This window comes from Corythoichthys intestinalis, chromosome 9, assembly GCF_030265065.1.
Source record: "Corythoichthys intestinalis isolate RoL2023-P3 chromosome 9, ASM3026506v1, whole genome shotgun sequence".
Lineage (NCBI taxonomy): Eukaryota > Metazoa > Chordata > Actinopteri > Syngnathiformes > Syngnathidae > Corythoichthys > Corythoichthys intestinalis.
In genome coordinates this window covers 46,806,811-46,822,674 of record NC_080403.1, presented here as the reverse complement: position 1 = coordinate 46,822,674, position 15,864 = coordinate 46,806,811, and the positions used below count along the sequence as shown (strand labels likewise).

The 15,864-nt window shown below is 38.4% G+C and overlaps 2 protein-coding genes across 12 annotated transcripts in view; both read left to right on the top strand.

Annotated features, from left to right (window-relative positions):
- LOC130921953 (phosphatidate phosphatase LPIN2-like) overlaps nucleotides 1-3,405 on the top strand; it is a 29,328-nt gene extending 25,923 nt beyond the window's left edge. For all 5 annotated transcript variants that reach the window (XM_057846343.1, XM_057846346.1, XM_057846344.1 and 2 more), the window contains 3 exons: nucleotides 84-198; nucleotides 1,682-1,785; nucleotides 2,265-3,405. In XM_057846343.1, the coding sequence (XP_057702326.1) occupies nucleotides 84-198; nucleotides 1,682-1,785; nucleotides 2,265-2,409 (364 nt within the window). In that variant the 3' untranslated portion in view covers nucleotides 2,410-3,405. The remainder of the gene's footprint in view (nucleotides 1-83; nucleotides 199-1,681; nucleotides 1,786-2,264) is intronic.
- A 77-nt stretch (nucleotides 3,406-3,482) lies between these two features.
- trim107 (tripartite motif containing 107) lies at nucleotides 3,483-12,404 on the top strand. 7 transcript variants are annotated; one of them, XM_057846349.1, is made up of 3 exons: nucleotides 3,582-3,629; nucleotides 5,995-6,108; nucleotides 7,505-12,404. In XM_057846349.1, the coding sequence occupies exon 3, from the start codon at nucleotides 7,516-7,518 to the stop codon at nucleotides 8,944-8,946; it is 1,431 nt and encodes a 476-aa protein (XP_057702332.1). In that variant the 5' UTR covers nucleotides 3,582-3,629; nucleotides 5,995-6,108; nucleotides 7,505-7,515; the 3' UTR covers nucleotides 8,947-12,404. The 7 variants fall into 7 exon arrangements, with proteins under 7 accessions (XP_057702333.1, XP_057702330.1, XP_057702332.1 ...); XM_057846352.1 differs by having other exon boundaries at nucleotides 3,585-3,629; nucleotides 7,597-12,404; XM_057846351.1 differs by lacking the exon at nucleotides 3,582-3,629 and adding an exon at nucleotides 4,089-4,321.
- Nucleotides 12,405-15,864: the final 3,460 nt, after the last annotated feature.

The window sequence follows — 15,864 nt, the reverse complement described above, 5'->3', positions numbered from 1 at the left end:
ATTAGTCAAGCACACAGCATTTCTTGTTGTGTAGAAACGTCCTCTCTAAATTTTTAATGAACTGACTGTTGTTTATTATGCAGGGAGGTGATTGAGAAGAAGCCAGAGGTCTTTAAAGTTGCTTGTCTCAGTGACATCAGAGACTTATTCAATCCCAAAAGACAGCCTTTCTACGCCGCCTTTGGAAACAGGACCAACGTATGCACCTTTGCACATCCTCTCTTATTCATCACCATGAATATTCTGAATTGAGGGCAACTAGTGTTACATTTGTGCTGTTAATTCATTCATATATCGATCGGACTCATCGATGTGAGAAAAAATAGAAATTAGAGATTTGTGGAATAAAATTACACATATAGGAATTATTTATTGATTAGTGGGCTATCTAGTGCTGTAACGATTAATTGATTAACAGAAGTAATTTGATTAGAAAAAAGCTTAGAATCAAATTTTGCTGCATCGAGTATTCATTTATCTGGAGTGGCGTTCTGATGGTTTGTTTTGAAAGTGTTGGCTGGTTGGAGACCTGGTGGCCATTATTCTTGCTTCATCACGCTTTTATGCCATTGGCGTAGTCACCTGTCACTCAAACATTTTGAAAGTAGCCGCGAAGTTGGATCTTTGTGTCAAAAGGATTCAATCAAAACTTTTTTTACTTAAAAAAAAGTGCGTTCAAAACTTTTATTACTTCAAATAAAAAATGATTTCAAAACTTTTTTGCTCTCCGAAAAAAGTGACACTTCAATTAAAAAAATATATATTTAAAAAAAATAAAAATAAAATATATATATATATATATATATATTTAAGGAGGGGCGATTTCATTTTTGCAAAAGATTTTTTCTTTGATTGAAAATAGTTTTTTTATGATTGAAGCAACTTTTTTTGGGATTGGATAATTTAGACACAAAGGTCCTACCCATAATATGGCCCAAACACAAAAAGGATTGCTTCAATCAAAGAAACCAGTTTCAATGAAAAATTAAGTGTTCAAATGCAAATTTCTGAGTCTCAAGTATTTTTTCGCATTCAAAAACTTTTTTTCTATGATTGAATTTTTTTAATTTTTTGATTGAAGTGATTTTCTATTGAAAACATGTTTTTTTGTTTTGAAGCAACTTATTTTTTGATTGAATAATAAAGACAATGTCCTAGCCAAAACGTGGCCCAAAATGCAAAACTACATTACTTCAAGTAAAAAAAAAAAAAAAAAAACTTGACTTCAATCCAAAAAAAAAAAATTGGCATTCAAACACATTTTTTATTGAAATGACTTTTTTTTTTTAATTGAAAATGTATATTTGATTGAAACGACTTTTTTTTTTTTTTTTGATTGAATAATAAAGACACAAATCTACCTCTGTATACTTCCAGAACCAGTTAATTTCGTTAGTAAAGGTACCACTGTACTCATAACTACCAATTTGCAAGTGGTAAGGATAATCTTTCCTAGAGCATGTGAAGGCAGCATCAGTTCTAACGAGGTTAGATAGCGCCATCTCTTGGCTACTTCTATTATTATTTTTAGCGGAGAATACGTCCATAATAAATTTGGACATTGGGTCTGTTGTTCAAACTACCGTTATTCAAGGAAAATAATATAGAATAGTTAAAAGTGATACAGAAACTATTTGTGGCAATGCTACTTAATACTACATATTTTCCACTGTCTTTGCAGGATGCTTATGCCTACACACAGGTAGGGGTACTCGACACCAGGATATTTACTGTCAATCCAAAAGGGGAGCTGATCCAGGAGATGACCAAAGGAAACAAGTCCTCGTAAGTTTTGACCTACAGTCATGTGAAAAAATTAAGACACCCCATTAAATATTCAGTTCTTTATTCAGAAATGTTCACATATCAATGTATGATCTTGTTTTTCTTTATCTCTGGAAATGTAAGTGATTTAATTGCAGGTGAACAACAAAAATTGACATTGTTTTACTCATCAAACCAAAATTCCAAACCAGATCTTAATCCCATTGAGATGCTGTGAGGTGACTTGAAACGGGCTCTACATGCTAGAAACCCGTCAAACATCTCACATCCGAAAGTATTCTGCGTTGAGGAGTGGGGCAAACTTTCTTTCCAGAGATAAAGAAAAACAAGATCAGACATTGATATTTGAGCATGTCTTAATAAAGAACTGAATATTTAATGGGGTGTCCTAATTTTTTCACGTGACTGTATTTCAAAGCCGTTTGAATGAAACATCAGGACGCATCCATCATCAATAATTGCGATTGTCTGTGATGCAGGTATAGCCATCTAGGTGAGCTAGTGGAACATTTCTTCCCAGCGCTTGATGGGAGTGGCTCCTTTGCTTTTGCGTGTCCTGAGTTCAGCAGCGTCACCTATTGGAAGGAACCACTGCCAGAACTGGACCTCGAGACACTACTGTAGACACGCCATTCTTACCTTATGCCAAAATACATAGCCATTCTCTGCCTTAATATTTACAGCGACGTGTTGCCAGACATTTCCCACCTTGCCTTTGACTGCCTTTGAATCCTCGTTGGTGTTACTAAGATGCCGTAACTGTCAAACATTCCTCATTTAGTGATAGCTGAGAATGTCAGTGCAAAAAGATCTAATTACACTACTCTGACTGACTTATGTCCAAATGCATTACCTACAATCTTTTTAATGTAAAACATAAATATGCAAATGTTGAAGTTATGTTTTACCTTTATTAGTTGCATTCACAATCATTCCCGTTGTTTGTGTATGGCACCTTTTAACACTGTGGAACATATCAACTCAAAGCATGGGCCAAAAATAATCGTAATGCCAAACTTGTAGCTACTAATGTGTGCGGTTTTTTTTTTGTTTTTGCTTTGTTTTCTGAGACAGGGACCATTTGAATTCCCAACCAGTGATGTGACTTTCCTGTTCAGCAGTCATGAGAGTTTGATGTTGACTTGAGAGGTGTGTTGGAGAGGATTTATGGTTGGTTATGGAGTTGTGTTGGCTCATGTGGTTTGTCCGTTATATTGTTCAAATATAGCCATGGTACGCATGAATTTAAGGTATGACAATTCCTCATTAAGCCTGTACACACTACTGGGTTAATAGTTGGAAATGGTTGCTTTAATATGATTACAGAATGACTGTGATGGCAAGTTTTAAAAAAATGTTTGAAATAGCACATTTCACTTATTCCTTCTAGTTACTGCACAACTACTTTTAAAAATGCTTGTACACTGTGAATGAGAAAGGCTTTAATTTTATAGAGACTTTTTGCCAGATTCAGGAAGTGTGCTGAACTTTAATGGTTAGGATTGTTAAATGACTCATATTTATTTTTATCCTATCCTACTTTTCATGTTTGACAGATGTAAGGGATTTATTGGAGGTAGTTGAAAATGATGTTTGGAAATGGTATGCGTGCTCGGATTGGGATGGATTTGAAATAAAATGTTTTTAATATAAAATCGTTGTTTACAATTGTTTTATTTTCTTAAGTATTCTTTATCTTTGATAAATGTGAAAGTTTTATGTTGAGCTCTCGGGGGCGTGCCAGAGAATTGGTTTCAAGTCCGAGTGAGCTAACAAGTTACAACTCGAGTTCCGTCCTCTTGATGGCAAACGCCTAACGTGAGTACACACCGCTTTCCTGATCGGTGAGTTCACATAATGTTTATGAAATTTAAATTCTTGTTTAGAAGAGTGTCTGGTAACTATGGTCAGGTAACTACTTTTTTATGACCTAAAGTTGCCGTCAAGTTTTATCAAACTAAATCGTAAATTCTTGCTTTTGTCAACTAAACAAAAGCATAACGAATACTTTTACTCTTGTCTGAAATAATGAGACTGAAGAGCATTGATTGTATAAAATGTTTCGATTAGAACATTGTTCCGAGGAAAATAAAACCTACCTCACTGTGACCTAGAAATAGCCTATTGTCAAGGGCGTAGGTTTGGTCTCAACATTAGTAGGGACCATATAAGAGCATAACCTGCATGTACACTTTGGTGAGGAAGTCGGCGTGATGTCACGATGACGTCACATCGCTCAGCAACTGTCGCCATTTTGTGAGGGGGGTACGCATAGCTAAACATTTCATAGACAAATGTCTGAAATTCATATATTTCAGGTGTGTTTTGCGTCTTTTATTCCTAAAAACGTCTTAAACGTGGCTTACTATTATCACGAGTCACTGCCGACAGACGCGAGGAGGCGATGCAATTTAAAATGAGCGTTTATTGGCGTACAAAGTTGCCGATACAAAGTCGCAGCTGATAGCTGGATAAACAAAGGAATGGCCTACAGTGGAGTTCGGAAACATCTACAACTACCTCATAAAGTCACCCAGTAAGTTGACCTTTATCATTTACGTGGAATATGTACTGTGTGGAACTGAGAAAATTGGTAGTATATACGAAGTGATTATTTCTGCCTTTACCGGCAATTCGCCTCCAAGCTTTATTTAGCTGTCAACACGTCACGGCAAAATAACCAATTCCCACAATGCTAATAATATACCGATTGACTAATCATAGCAGATCACGGAAAAAGGGGAAAAAAAACGCTTTGCGAGTAAACTCACAAGTAATAAAATGTCGGCTGCAAACGTAAATGTGCTTGGATTTAGGTTCCCACAGGCGAAAATAGTCCACGGAACCGTCTTCTTTTACTGTTCCTCGATTAATTGCGCTCAGCCATTTGTTTCCCCTTTTTTTCCTCACAAGAATGAAGAACTTCAAATGCGGCTCCGAACTCTTCCTTGTGTGACAACCCGCAACACAGCAACTTTTAGCCATTCCGACGGAAAAAAGACTGCAAATAAGACGAAAGTTCAATGCGTTTCTATTATAAGTGACTCGTCTTTTACCCCATTGTCAATATGGCGACGCTTTGTTGTGGCTGGTGACGTCATTAAATGCCTGGATGTCCGACTGCCTCTCTAAGACAAAACAGATTGGGTGAACGGGGGTCAGGGCTACATTTCTCACGAATGTGAACCTAATTAATTGATAGGCTAAATAATCAATGCAAAATAAATCTATATTGACTTATACCAACTTTCATGTTTATCAGTTCAGGTGGTACACAGGGGTGTAAGTGGACGGGAATGTGTCTTACAAAGACATTCTCCTACAGACTGCAAATTTTTATTAATATAGTAATATTATATGTAATAATTAGGGCTGTCAAAATTATCGCGTTAACGGGCGGTAATTATTATTTTTTAATTAATCACTTTAAAATATTTGACGCAATTAACGCACATGGCCCGCTCAGATTAAAATGACAGAAGTGTAATGTCCGCTTGTTACTTGTTTTTTGTTATTTGGCGCCCTCTGCTGGCGCTTAGGTACAAATGATTTTATGGGTTTGGGGATTGCGCATGGTGTAATGACATCAACAATGGCGAGCTACTAGTTTATTTTTTGAGTGACATTTTTACAAATTTAATAAAACGAAAACATTAAGAGGCGTTTTAATATAAAATTTCCATAACTTGTACTAACATTTATCCTTTAAGAACTACAAGTCTTTCTATTCCTGGATCGCTTTAAGAGAATGTTAATAATTTTAATGCCATCTTGTTGAGTTATGGTTATAATAAACAAATATAGTACTTATGTACCGTATGTTGAATGTATATATCTGTCTTGTGTCTTATCTTTTCATTCCAACAATAATTTACAGAAAAATATGGCATATTTTATAGATGGTTGGAATTGCGATTAATTGCGATTAATTACGATTAATTTTTAAGCTGTAATTAACTTGATTAAAAATTTTATTCGTTTGAGACCCCTAATAATAATATGTATAATATGTATATGGAATTTTTTACTAAAGGGTTTTATGTTTCTTCAGGTGGACAATAATTTATTTCATGGAAAATTTTAACTTAGATACAAGTAAAATGAACTTTCACATGTCTTATTTAATTCCTGATCTATCCAAATATAAAAATCTAAATGTTGCCCTTTGAAAGAAACGCTTGCTGAGCCCCATTTTTATGGCTTCACTAGGCCTGCCCACAACTGGAGATACTGTACAAGCAGATTACCCAGACCTGATTCCAGGTTCCTGTAAACGGTTAAAATACAGATAAGTACAGTAGGAGAGCTCTTAAAAAAAGACGTGTAAGTCTTTCTTTTTTTTAATCCTGTGTTCAACTGCTTATTCATACAGAAAGGTACTTTTGAATGCCTTTTAAACAGCCTTAATGTGCCACGGGAGTTTGGTATAATCCCTTTATAATTGTTTACAATGTGGTGTTTATTAGAAAATGCAACTGGACAGAGGACTGTTTAGGCGCAGTGGTGTCCAAACTATTCCACATAGGTCCGCAGTGGGTGCTGGATTTCATTCCTACAAAACAAGACGACATCTTTTCACCAATCTCACAAGTGTATTCAGTTGATTGCAGTCAGGTGCTGCTTGTTTTAGCACAAACTCCATTGGTTAAACAGTCTGTGCTCGATTGTTTGAAACAAAAACCTGGACCCACAGCGGCCCTTGAGGACAGGTTTGGACACCCATGGTAGAGAGAAAGGACGGTGAATGGTGATACAGGAACGTGATTAAATATACAGTATATGGTGCCTAGCATGTGAGGAGGGGATAATTGTCACCTACTAACTGTAACCAATAAGATAGGAAAAGGGAAGACGGGTATGACAGGGCAGGGAGGATGCACAAGCAGTGCTAACAACATGCAGTGAGAGCCCAATATAGAGATTAATCACCTGTGAGATTTAGTTGTCTCTCTACTAGTGCTGCAACGATTAATCGATTAACTCGAGTATTCGATTAGAAAGAAATATTCAAATTAAATTTTGTTGCTTCGAGTATTCGGTTAATTAAAGTGGCGTTGTAATGGTTTATTTTGAAAGTGCTTGCATTTAATGTTATTGATTAGGGCGTATACACTGCTTGGTCTGCCTCTTTTCACATAGCTGAATCCAACTGCTCCCTGTTAAGACTAACGAAAGCTAAGTTTTTGTATGAGATAATGTTTTTTAATGCATTCATAATTTAGTTTATAGGTGTATTGAGCAATTTTTTGTGCGAATATGTGTCTGAACCATTTGTTAAGAGCATTGTAAATAAAACTTTAGCATTTTATAGCATTTCAGTTAGCGAACCTTTTCTATGCAAGTTAGCCAATTGTTATTTTGTTGTACACAGATCCTCATTAAAAAAAAAAAAAGTTACACCGTTTGAGGCTCAGCTCAGGTATTTTAATTTTTCATGTTCCTTATCCGATTACTCGATTATTCGAACTAACTAGTCCATCGATTAATCGACTACTAAAATATTCGATAGCTGCAGCCCTACACTCTACATTCACTGTGGTATCATTAATACCGACACCACCTGTTTTTAGTTATACATTAGATCCCGTTTTGTGTCTAGCAATGCATATTCATAAATGTTACCGTTCTTACTTTAATACTGGCCATGCAGTGAACATACAGTAACTACTGTGCAGGCATCATAGGAATCAAATCAGTTTTTTCCATATTTTTCCTGCAGGGTCTATCAACATGTCTGCTCTGACAAACTCCACCATCATCAAGTCCAGAGAGACTTTAGCATTAAAGCTGTGCTGCCCTATCTGCTTGCAGCTCTACTCAAGGCCTGTGTCTCTGCCCTGTGGTCACATCTACTGTCATGTCTGCATTCAAACTCTGGGAGAAGGGCTTGACCGTCACTGCTGCCCCGAGTGTCAGGCAGATTATCAAGAGGACCAAGTCTTAGTAATCAGTTACAAAATGTCTGGTATTGTCGAGTCTCGAGAAACTGCTGCAGGTCAAGTCAAGCCGGCTGTGGTAGAATGCAAAACAAAATGCAGTTTGGATGTAGCTACACAGCACCCACAAAATGAGGGAAATGACATCAAATCCAAAGAGGTTCACACAAACAACTTTCAACTGGCATCTCAAGTCAAGGACCTTGCCGTCCAGTTGGAGTTGGCGGAGAATGTGCTAAAAAAGGAGAAGGAACATGAAGCAGATTTGACCGTCGCTAATAAACTGTTGAGAGAAAAGGCATCGGAACACCTGCGCCAGCTCAACGCTGTCGTGCTGAAATATGGCAATGACGTCATGCAGCTCCTGGATGAAGAGCTTTCTCCAGAGGAGGCCAGTGTGAGCCTCAGGGTCGGTCAGGCTACCCAACTCACAGAGCAGCTAAAACAAGTTCTGCTCAGGACGGAGTCGCTCCTGGCAGAGGGAGGTGATGCCAAGTTCACAGAAGACTTTCAAGACCTGCAACCGCACATTGCGGAGATGACAGGAAAAGCCATTGGGGAATCAGAGGGCCTTGTGGAGCCAAAGGGCGACCCAGTTCGAGTCATTCCTAAATTAGAACGCAAGAACCTTGAACTTAAGGAAAGTCTCGGCGCTATACAGCGCTCACTTCGTAAAACCCTCAACCCGTCTGAGGTGACGTTTGATATCAGCACAGCTCATCCTAACCTCATCCTCTCTGAGGACTTGAAAACTGTGACGTTCAGCACCACCAAGCAGCCGTACCCGCCGTCTCCTCACAGATTCACTAGCTTCTTCCAGGTTCTCAGCTCACAGAGCTTCTCTAAAGGCGACCATCTCTGGGAGGTGGAGCTCCACGGTGCTCCATGGATCATTGGTTTATGCTGCAGCGGTAAAATGGAGCGAAGTGGGATTTCATCGGCGCTGGAAAGCAACAGCAATGCTTTCTGTCTGATGTGGTTCAACAACATGCTAACAGCCTTCGAGCGAGGTCGAGATGTGCCACTCAAGAGGACCACGGTGTCTTGCAGACTAGAGATCGGGTTGAGCTTCAGCACCGGCTCGCTGAGCTTTTACAAAATCAGCCCCACCAGTGGAAAGACACTCGTGTACACATTTAAAGCCGACTGGCCTGAACCTGTGCACTTAGCCTATCGAATGATGTCAGGGCATCCGGAAGCACGTGTCACAATTATTTCAAAATGACTTGACAGCTGGGAATGTTGATGTCATAATAAATCAGAATAGGGTGACCAAACATCCTCTTTTGCCCGGACATGTCCACTTTTTACATCCTGTCCAGCTTGTCCGGCGGGGTTTTATAAATTCATGAAAATGTTTTTGGTTTTCACACCTGTGTTGAAATTGACTGACGCTTTGCACAGAATACCACAGGCATGAAAATCACTCACCTTTTGGTGAAATTCGCCATTTTGACCTACGTGAATTGTTTAGATCCGAGGAGAAAATGTTTTTTTGGGGGAGGGGGCGGTCGTAATTCTAACTAACGACTTGTTTTATCGAAGTTGCTAAGCCTGTCGGGGTATGCAATGAGTCCATTTATCGCAAGTTAAATAAAAATGAGGGCGGTAATTTTCACGGCTGTGTTTTATCACCGCGTGCATGCGTGCATACATTCGTGCGTGCGTGTAGAGGACATATGAGACTCCAGTTGTTGTGTCCAGATGTTTATTGATCATCAACACGCCGCAGAGTTACAGTTCACACATACAAAATAAGAAAACACATCTATATTAAACACTGTAAACGTTAGCATTGCTACATTGAGACTAATGGAGAAAAAAGACTACCTACATTAGCCTGCTATAAAACATTGGCAGTCTTTTCCAAAACGCAAACTTGCGGTTAAAAGGTGACACATCAAACATAAAAAATCGCTGGTTAAGAGCATTTGCAAACGAAAAAATGAACAATTCTATTAGCGACGCCACAAGCAATGATGAAAAGTGCTTTTTGCGGCGTGTAAAGTTGTTAGCGGTGTAGCGAACGTACTTCCGGTGAACATTTCAAAATAAAAGCATATCACGTTTGTCATATAAATAACGATTTCTGGAGTTAATCCCACATACATCAGAATTAATACTATAATATGTGAATACTAGGGTTGTTCCGATCATGTTTTTTTGCCCCCGATCTGATCCCGATCGTTTTAGTTTGAGTATCTACCGATCCCGATATTTCCCGATCTGATTGCTTTTTTTGCTCCCGATTCAATTCCAATCATTCCCGATATTTTGGCAAGGCATTAAGAAAAAAATGAATAAAACTCGGACGAATATATACATTCAACATACAGTACATAAGTACTGTATTTGTTTATTATGACAATAAATCCTCAAGATGGCATTTACATTATTAACATTCTTTCTGTGAGAGGGATCCACCGATAGAAAGACTTGAAATTCTTAAAGGATAAATGTGACTTTGTATATTGTGACTAAATATTGCCATCTAGTGTATTTGAGCTTTCAGTAAATTATACTGTAGACATGCCCAAATGCATGATGGGAAGTGCAACCATGACTGTGCTTAGTGCTACCAATTGATATATCTTCTCTGCATTGGGAAATAAAATAGGGAGTTAAGAAAAAGATCTATTACTACCTTGCTTCCCCACATTGCTTCCCACAATATTTCTAATCGTAGGGAGAGGGATTCTAAGGCTTTAGCCATTTAAAACAAGGCTCCAAAGGCTGCCAAAATTCTCTCTACCCATTATACGCTGCCTTTAAGCTCTCTATATAGGTAGAACGGCGCCATTACAGATTGAGCGCGATAATGCGTGAGTGGGTCGTGCAGCGCATTCATTAATTGCGTTAAATATTTTAACGTGATACATTTTTTAAAAAAAATTGCCGCCGTTACCGGGATAAATTTGATAACCCTACTTTAAGCCGTTAAATACAGTTAGAAAATGATTTAATTAAAAAAAGTATATATATACAGTGATACCTCAGCTCACGAACGCTTAAGCTCACGAACTTTTCGCCTCAAGAACATTAAATTCGCGAGCATATAGTCTCTGCTGACGAACTAGTTTTCGGCGGACGAACGAAACCACGCGGTCGAACAGCGCCACGAGAAGCTGACGCACGCCCACGGCGTCCCAGTTCGTCCCCTCCCTTTCGTTGAGTGCAGACGTGGTTTGTGTTTGATAGACAATTTGGACCATATTGAGTGTACTTTTGCTATTATGGGACCGAAAAAGAGTTACCTACAGTCCTTATGGAAGGTGACTCGTGTTACCAATTCGCCCTCGACTGGTAATTGGTGGTGCTTTCAGCTTCCCACCGTCGTGAGAAGTGGACCAGTGTTCGGCGAGTCACGTTGGCTCGTTGTCGTCGGTTGTCTTCGGTTCGCCCGATTTCCTCTCCAGAAAGGTGGCGGCGTGCATACAAACACCCAGAGGCGTCGGATGGCTTTTTGTGGGCACTTTTATTAACAACCAAAAGCATGTGGGGGGCACAGCAGTGGAGTCTACGCTACCTGCGCACTTTGCCGGTAACACTCTCCTTCCAAACAGTAACTCCCTCCCTCCCTCCTCCTCCCACTCCATTCCATCAAGCCATCAACTACCATCACAAAGGTAAATAAAACGACTTTATTATACAGTGCAGTTTATTTCTTTAATTATAATACAATAGCACATTTATTATACTTAAAATAAGGTACAGTATATTTTTGTGTAGTTTTAAGGCTTATTTAGTAGAAAATTATGTTTTATGGGGACCTGGGAACAGATTATTCTCATTTTAATGGTTTCTTATGGGAAATAAATGTTCGGAAGACGAACTTTTCGCCTCACACACACTTTCTGGGAACCAATTATGTTCGTGAGCTGAGGTATCACTGTATTTAAAAAAGGCATGTCCGATATTTTTTTGCCGATTCCGATACTTTCAAAATGACGTGATCATCCCGATCGATCGGGACATCTCTAGTAAATACTAGAGAATTCAGATTCTACACTAAGAATAACTTTAAAATAACACCCTGTTTAAAAAATATGACTGGCAATCAATATGATAATTATTAAAATACCCCATTATTATAATAACCCCCAACTTTCCACCTTCTTACACATATATAGTAGTAGTATACTATAATAATAATGCTGGATACTTTTTTTTTTAAGAATTGTTTTGAATCTGTTGTAAAGGCGAAGTCACTGAATCTGTTTACATTCCATTCTTTCGCACTAGTAAATGCCATCAGCTAAGCCTGCACAATATATCGTTTGAACATCGCCATCGCAATGTGCGCATGCTCAATGGTCACATCGCAGGACGTGCAATTGTTTTTCTTTTTTTCAACATTCAAACTTTTGTTTTGCTTCATAAACGCATCAAGTGTGCAGATCCTGGATTAAACTGAGTCATATAAATAATATATATAAAGGGCCGATGGCGCCATTTTTCAGCGCATCGGAATCGGGTGAAAAGGGTCTGTTTTTTATTTAAAAACAACATACGTTCATGTTTTTCTGCTTCATGCTCGTACAGCACCACAGCTTCTCACTCTCTCGCTCCTGCTATGCAGAGCGACCAAAAACTTGTTCTTGGTCAACAGTAGAGGTGGGAATCTTTGGGCACCTAACGATTCGATTACGATTCAGAGGCTACGATTCGATTATAAATCGATTATTGATGACCCCCCCCCCCCCCCCGCTATTAGCTGCTTTTAATGTTTTGTACATTAGTTACAAAAACTGTAAAAAAAAAAAAAAAAAAAAAAAAAAAAATTTTAAAAGCCTCGCAAGCTTAAATAAATAAATATTCAATTAATCTGATGTTGTGAATCAACCGTTAAAGTTGTTAAAATTGCGCCCGTTTTTCCATAATTTCCCTTTTGTCTACTTTCGACATGTGAAAGTTAAAACTATTTTAAAGATAGATTCAAGTTAATATTTTACTAATTTAGGAGTATTTCAGATAAAAAGTTAGATTCGCTTGGAAGGTTCGCAACAGCCTTGCAGGGAAGTCTACTGCTTTAAGATGGCGGCCGTTTACTAACGCTCGCATCTAGCTTTTTGTACATATGCTGCTAACGCCACCGAGTATTTAGCATCTAGTCCTATATAATATATCTACCGTACCATTATGTGGACGTACTTTGTAGCAGCTGTCTGCAGCAGTCAGGTATGTTGTTTTTTTTTTTATCTCGCGGCATGAGTTGAGCTAGAGCCGTGAGTTGAGCATTGGCATTACCCGAGGGGCCGGGTAATGACAAGCATGATGTTTAGCTACTCTCGCTCCGTTCCTCATTGCGTCCCGAAGACCGCGCGGCGCGCTGAGTGTGTTTTACTTCCGCTTTACTTGACATATTTCAATAATCGGAATTTGGATGTTTGTGAATCGTTCTTGAATCTTCCACAGCCGAATCGCGAATAATCTAAGAATCGGAAATTTCGCACACCTCTAGTCAACAGTGCAGCTATCCCAAACGTAGCTATTCAAGTTATTTGGTGAAAATCCCCAAAAATGGCCATTATGTTTTTTTCCCTATATCATTCAGGCCTACTATCAGCATTTGACCTCATTGTTTATGTGTGATTAATTATTGTTATTTACATGTTTATTTGTATTTGAATAAAGAATTCCAAAATGTTTAGTGAATGAATACGCGTCAACAAAAATTTCATTGCTAAATTACTTTTAAAAAATTAAAATTAAAATAAAAAATTATTAGTCGACTGCTTGTAAAAATAGTCTGCTGACTAATCGGGAGAAAATTAGCCGTTTGGGACAGCCCTACCGGAACATATTTCCTCCACACCCTTCTCACCTTTTTAACCCCTGACCCATTTTCATTCCTGATACTATGGTACTGTGCTGCCTTTGACATGTTCCCAGAGAGCCTGGTTCTGCTGTGCTCAGTAACAGAGAAAACAGACATCGGAGCAGTGCCAAAGTGCTTAAACACACAAAAAAACAAAGACTAAAGTGACTTTTTTTTTTTTTTTTTATTAATATTTTTGTGAGGCTATGGTTTGATTTACAGGATTTCACTGGAAAGGGAAAAGAGCTTTTTGTTAAAGCTGGATTTTCTACAGAAGAGTTGTTATTTAGACCATTATTTCAGATTATTTATTTGAATGGTAAGAATTGAAAAGTTATTATTTTTTTCAAGGATGATTTGCTAATACAGAAGAGGAATTTAATAAAAACATTATTTAATGCCATGTTTTAAAACATTATTTTCATTCACTTTTAGGAATAATAAAGCCTGTTGGGTAACCTCTGAGATTTTGAATTTGTGTCTTTGGTTATGTTAGATTGGAAGCCAGGTTTATGGACACGTAGCTTGGCTAAAAAGAACACGCAGGAAGTTGATGTAGCTTTTGTGGAGGTTGGTAGCTGCTCCCCCCAGTTGCTATGATAGCAACCTTATTTATTCAGGGGCAAACGATAAGGATGGGAGGGGTCAGGAAAGCAACATAGAACATAGAATAGAATGCGCAGACAACATGGGGGCCACATGGCCCAGGACAAAGGAAAGACTGACTAGACAGAAGTTAGTCTATCATAGGGTGACCAAACGTCCTTTTTTGTCCGGACACGTCCTACTTTCACGTAGTATCCTCGTCGTCCGGGCGAGTTTTATAAATTCATAAAAATGTCCGTTTTTTATGATTTTTTTCACGGGACCAATTTGAAGAGAATTTCTCCGGCCGCTGGATGGCAGCAGTTGACATGGCTCCTACTAGAGGGGAGGGAAGGAGTAGCTCTTGTTTTTGTTGGCAGTTTACCCCTATAATGAGGCATTACCGCCATCTACTGGGTTGGCGATTTGGCCACAACGCCTGCCCAGTTGTTAGGTTTTTAACGCTAAATACGCAAATAATGGCAACTGTTGACTTCTGTCGGAGCTTTGACTGTAAAATCCCATTTGGTGTCGCATCGTTGCGCTGCCAATGATTGTAAACTTTTCTAGCAAAGTTTGTTTTTTGCCTCAGCTAGCTATCAGTTGGCTAAACCATGCTAGGCATTATGGGAAACTACGTTTGGAAACATGCTGGTTGAATAGTTTGTCAGTTTACAGTTTGTGTGCAATGCAATCTAGAACTTTGAATGAAAATAAGGACAATTGTCGTGATAGTAATTTATAAAAAATTTTAAAATATCAATTGAATGGGAATAACAATTTGTCAAGGACAATTGTCGTGATAGTAATTTATAAAAATGTTTTGTTGGCACATAGCCTACTGTGTGTATGTGTATTGACTGGACTACAATTCCGTGGGTCTGCATTATACATATATATATTATATTTTAGTCATTATTATTTATTTTTTTTATTTTCAAACTGCATTTTCCCGTCCAGAGTGAGGGGGCATACTTTAAATATATCAAAGTGATATAGACATCTTTGAGTGAACTTCAAGTATCTTGAGGCCGGGCTGAGTGTTCTCTTTTTTGGAAATCAAAATATGGTCACCCTATCCTATCAGGTGACTAACTATAAGGAAAGCATAAATGTTAACTGTATGCACAACAATTCCAACAGGTTGTATAGCTATTATCTAGTTATAAAACTGAATTTTCTATCCAGTCGCAGGAGGTGCACTTTAAATATTTTAAAGTGATAAGGCATCTTTGACTGAACTTGGAGTAAAATTGAAGTATCTCGAGGCTTGCCAAGTGTCCTCTTTTTTTGGAAATCAAAGTCTGGTCATCCTAATTGGCGTACCGCACGCAGACTATTTTTAGACTGTGACGTCGCATCGTAAAGCGGAAGTAAAGCCGAAGTGGGACATTATAGACCCGCCCTCGCATAGACCCAACGTAATTAGTGCTACTTTTCTCCGGTAATCTTTCAAAAACGAACATGCTGATCACGCATTGCTTTTTTGGAACTTGTAGAAACGACTCTAGACATTACGACACATGAAGGATGCTTTCTTCATACGTTTCCGGAAACCAAAAACTCGGGAGGAAAAAATGTGAAGACCGAATCAACTTGCGCGGACTTTAACACCAGCTCGGCGAATCCATTCACGTTTCATATGCAGTAAACATGTTGGGTTGGCATGGTCTTTCAGAGGACAAAGAGGTAAGCCATTTTTATACTTTTAACTTATTTTTTTAGCGTAACATTGTGCCG

What these genes read in the sequence shown, in the direction of transcription:
- trim107 (XM_057846350.1), top strand. Translation starts at nt 7,516, where the DNA reads ATGTCTGCTCTGACAAACTCCACCATCATCAAGTCCAGAGAGACTTTA.